We start from the raw sequence: 4,667 nt of genomic DNA, 5'->3' as shown, positions 1-4,667 counted from the left end.
TTACAGCGTCAAAACAACACGGGAGACAGCAGTTACGGGTTATAAGTCAGAACCAATTGGGATAGGTCCTGACGCTACGGATTGTCTCCGACAGTGGGAAGGACCATTGCGTCCCACTGGTCAGCCATTGCCCCCAGCCAGTAAAGTGCTGACCTGTCACATTCTGCCTGCTTCATTGGCTGCTTGGAGGTAGGGAAATTACTGACAATTAGACTGTAAAACCCTGCACCACACAAAACAGACTAAACCAGGGCGCAAATTCCATTGTCTCCCGAGACAGAAGGATGCCAATACCTTCCTTGCAATCAGGAGTCAACCGCCCTACTGCTGCACCACGGCCACCCCCAACAGGAACTCAAATAACTTACAGCAGCAGAGGACCACACGAGATGACAATCCTGTCAGATAAGAACAGGAAACTGAGGCTACAATTTACACAAAATTGGACACAGAAGATTGGATACATGTTTCCTAGTCTCCATTTCTGCTACCATATGCGAATAGTAGGGTCAGAATTTGGCGTTAACAGCATGAAAGTATGGATCAATCGTGCCTTGTATCGACGGTTCAGGCTGGTGGTGGTGGTATAACGGATATTTTCTTGGCACACTTTGGGTCCCTTAGTACCAACTGAGCATGGTGACAACACCAAAGTCTACCTGAGTATTGTTAATCTCCATCCCTTTATAGCCACAGTGTACCATCTTCTGATGGCTACTTCCAGTGGGTCATAAAACTGGAAACATCTCAGACTAGTTTCTTGAACATGACAATCAGTTAACTGGACTCTAATGGCTTCCACAGTCACCAGATTTCAATAAATCACCTTTGGGATGTGGTGGAACGGGAGATTTGGCATCATGGATGTGCAGCCGACAAATCTTCTATCTATCATGTCAATATGGACCTAACTCTTTGAGGAATGTTTCCAGTACCTTGTTGAATCTATGCCACCAAAGATTCTGGAGGCAAAAGGGGTCCAACCCAATACAAGCAAGGAGTACCTAATAAAGTGGCCAGCAAGTGTATTATTATACTCTTAAATGATCCAAATTACTATACTAATATACCAAATTATACTATTCAGGTCATTTGCATGTACAATTTCAATTACAATGTCAAAAGACACAATTTTTTCTAAAAAGAGTTTTTATCTGAGCTTTAAATCTCCAGAAAACTCAACCTCAATTGGTTTAAGAGGCAAAAAAAGTGGAAATTACAAATTAAATATTAACCAGCCAATTTGCTCTTTTTACCTTTACTAATAAATTAAACGCTCAGCTAATGGATCTCCAGAGGCCACACGTCTATTAACTTTCATTACCCGGCATAATGATTTTCAGTTGTGATGCTTTAATCACACCAACCCCAGCAAATGAACTCATCCTTTTCAGTAAGCTGGAAGAAGCCTCGTTCAGTTTGATGATAGAAGTATCTCTAAGAACATCTGCCATGGACACACGAGGCTTTACTTGTCAAATCCAACAAGGGACTTTATGAATGGATGAAGATAAACTCACCTATGAAATCATTTGACCTTCCCAGGTCGTAGTCCCACACGGTGACCTCCAGCGTCTTGGTTGCTAACTCGGAAAAGGAGATTTCATAAAAAAACTCCTGTTGAGACATAAAAATCCAAATTACCTCCCTTTTAATTGCATTTTTAATACACATTGTTAAATGTAATTGCTGTCATTTGTGTTAGCATTCATAACAGCAGTTTGCCTTTGCTGCCAGTCGTGCTCATTACCTCATTAAATTCTGGGTTCAGAGTCTTTTTTATGACTGCTGTTTTATGCTTGGATTTCTTCTGAACATCTGGCTTCAGGTACCTGAGAAGGAGAAAAGCAATCCCATCACGGATGAGTCTAATCATTAAAATGTACCTGCCAGGGCAACGCAGAATACTAAAAAGTAACGGCACATGCTGGGGAGAAAGGTCAGAGTGTGGTCATACGTGGACGAAATAATTAAAGGGAAATTACTGCTGGTGACAGATTTACTGGCTCTTCCTGTCATCTGTCTCTGATATTATCCATTAAGCCCTTTTTGCTGAGGATCAGGCTTTCATTACAGAAGGCTTTAACTTCTTAGTTTGAAATATTGGTGAAATTAATCGTATCTAAGAATATACTGTATGGGCTCACGATTTAAATTATTTCCCTCTTTGCATTATGAGGCAATTAGAATTCATTATTACACTTTTACTGTGGACTAAAGAAAACAGTACATTTAAATAAACTTTTCAATTCGTTAGGCTAAAAAAATGTACTTCAGTGGGATTAGCCAGACGCACAACTCAATGACTGATAACATAATTAGTATTGACAGATAAGTACCAATCTATGCTAAACTGGCTGTTCTAATCTGATCCCAGTTGTTGTTATTTTTAATTAATGTAAAGAAATTCCCCGAAGGATTTAAAATGTGTTAATTTGATTTCAGTTTGCTAACCAACTCGCAGGCAAACTTACATTTTCAGTGATTACTGGCACGGTCCAGTACGGTAAGAAGTGGAGTTAATTCTAGTGAGCATTTCCACTCAGTTAAGCCTCGCTTCCACTGAGCGGTTTGTTTTTACAGCACGGGTGTGGTGTACCGTAGACCGCTAGCGTGTTATTGCGTCATTGTAGTGCGACGACTAGAAAAGCAACAACAATGCAGGTCATCCAGCAGTTTGTTTTTTTCTTGCTTTACTTTTTGTACATCGTGTATAACAGGAATTTAATGTTGTTTGAAGGAAGATTGTAGGCAGCTTAGAACAGAGGAAAAGGGGAATGCTAGCTTAGCGCTATATTGGTGCTTTCTATCACTCTCTGTCCATCAACGGGTGGCAACAGCGTCTCCACCTGTTCCCTTGTACTCGTTCATTCGGACTCGTACTGTTAAATGGGTCCATTTTACATTGGAAACGCTCAAAATACCAGACCAGACAGGACCGTACTGTACCAGACCGCTAAGTGGAAACGAAGCTTTAGAAGATCAGTAAATAACATGACCGTTTTTGTCAGATTTTGCTGCTTTTTCTTCTATTTTCCTCCATTCATCCATCCATCTTCTTCTACTCATCCATGACTGGGTTGCAGGGGCAGAAGCTAAGCAAAGATGTCCAAACTTCCCTGCCCCTGGTCACTTCCTCCAGTTCCTCTGGGGGGACCCTGAGAGGTTCCCAGGCCAGCTGAGAGACTCTCCAGTGTGTCCTGGGTCTTCTCTGTGGGACATGCCCAGAACACCTCCCCAGGGACGCTTCCAAGAGACATCCAGCCCAAATGCCCAAGTCACCTTCAACTTACTCCACTGGATGTGGAGGAGAAGCGGCTCTACTCCGAGCTCTCTCCAGGTGACTGAGCTCCTCACCCTTCAGAGAAAACTCATTTCAGCTGCTTGTAGTCGGGATCTCGTTCTTTCGGTCATGACCCAGAGCTCATGACCATAGGTGAGTATTTGAACGATTACTGATAGATAGAAACGAAAGAAAAGCATGACAGCCACAAGAAAAATAAAAAATGGGGGCCATTTGTAAAGATGGCAGCTGCACTCAATGTTCAAAGTCTATTTGTCCCATCTCAATAATATGGCTGCTCATGCACAAAATAAAAACAGTCTTTACACTTATGGGTAACCTACAGAATACAATTATATATATATATTTTAAAAACTTGAATTTTCTTGTGGCTAAGGTGCTTTTCACAAAGAGGAACATTGATGCTTGCACCTCAAAATGCAGGATTATTTTAAAACCCGTCTCTAATCTAAAGGTAACAAACATAAAGTACATTTAAGAAACTCTAACATATGGATGTTAGCTGGTGTCCAATTAAAAAATATGTCTTTTTCTCTTTTAAATGTTGTTAAATAACTTCATATTAATGATTTAAATGCATTAAAAACATCACACATTTTACATCCTCAGTGTTCTTTCTTTCTTTTGATTAAATCTGATATTCTTAAAATTATAAATAATGACCTTCAGCTTACTTACTTAACAAGTACATTTATGATTCTGATCATTTTCCAAAATTAATCTGTAAATACGTAAAACAAGCTGGTTATACGGCTAAAAAGCAAAATCTGTAGCATATTTCTTCCCTAACTAAAATTATTTTATATAATATAATAAAACTTGATAAGTACATCAGCTCATCGTGAAAATCCTCAGCCTCCACTTCTTGGTTTTCAATACATTCTTTGATATTCATAACGCCAGATAAAAAAGGCGGGAAAAAAAATCTATTCCCATTTGCTTTCCGCCCACCACCCACAGTATGTTCCCACACGCTCTCAGACACAACAAAGCATCTGGGAAGAAGCTCCTGCCAAAGGGCAGAGATGTGAGCGCGCATCCAAGATGGAATGAGATGCGTGATGTACAGTGCTGCAGCGTGGATAAGTGAAGGATGGCTGCGTAGGTTTAACCAATGGCAGAAGAGGAGAGCATGATGAGTTGAAGTGAGGAGAACAGCCCAACTGCCTTATGCATGCAATGTGAAGCACCGCAGTTTGCATCTTTGGTAGTATCTTTTTTGGGTTCTTTACGTTTAGGTGAAATTAGTACTTTTCTGATTATCTGTACTTTTTTTTGTCATCGTTTAAAAGTTTGATCAGAGGTGATCAGGATTGGAATATTTCAAAAATATACTATATAAAAAATGATTGCCAATTTAAAC

At 40.1% G+C, this 4,667-nt stretch overlaps 1 protein-coding gene across 2 annotated transcripts in view; it reads right to left on the bottom strand.

Moving 5' to 3' along the window:
* LOC112154506 (double C2-like domain-containing protein alpha) overlaps positions 1-4,667 on the bottom strand; it is a 37,949-nt gene that overhangs the window by 2,449 nt on the left and 30,833 nt on the right. For both annotated transcript variants that reach the window (XM_024285485.2, XM_024285486.2), the window contains exons 9-10: positions 1,751-1,832; positions 1,521-1,617 (exon numbers count right to left, since the gene is read on the bottom strand). In XM_024285485.2, coding sequence (XP_024141253.1) covers positions 1,521-1,617; positions 1,751-1,832 — 179 coding nt within the window. The remainder of the gene's footprint in view (positions 1-1,520; positions 1,618-1,750; positions 1,833-4,667) is intronic.

This window comes from Oryzias melastigma, linkage group LG19 (genome assembly GCF_002922805.2).
Source record: "Oryzias melastigma strain HK-1 linkage group LG19, ASM292280v2, whole genome shotgun sequence".
NCBI classification, from domain to species: domain Eukaryota; kingdom Metazoa; phylum Chordata; class Actinopteri; order Beloniformes; family Adrianichthyidae; genus Oryzias; species Oryzias melastigma.
Note: the sequence above shows the minus strand (reverse complement) of the source record. Positions and strands in the feature narration are given on the sequence as shown.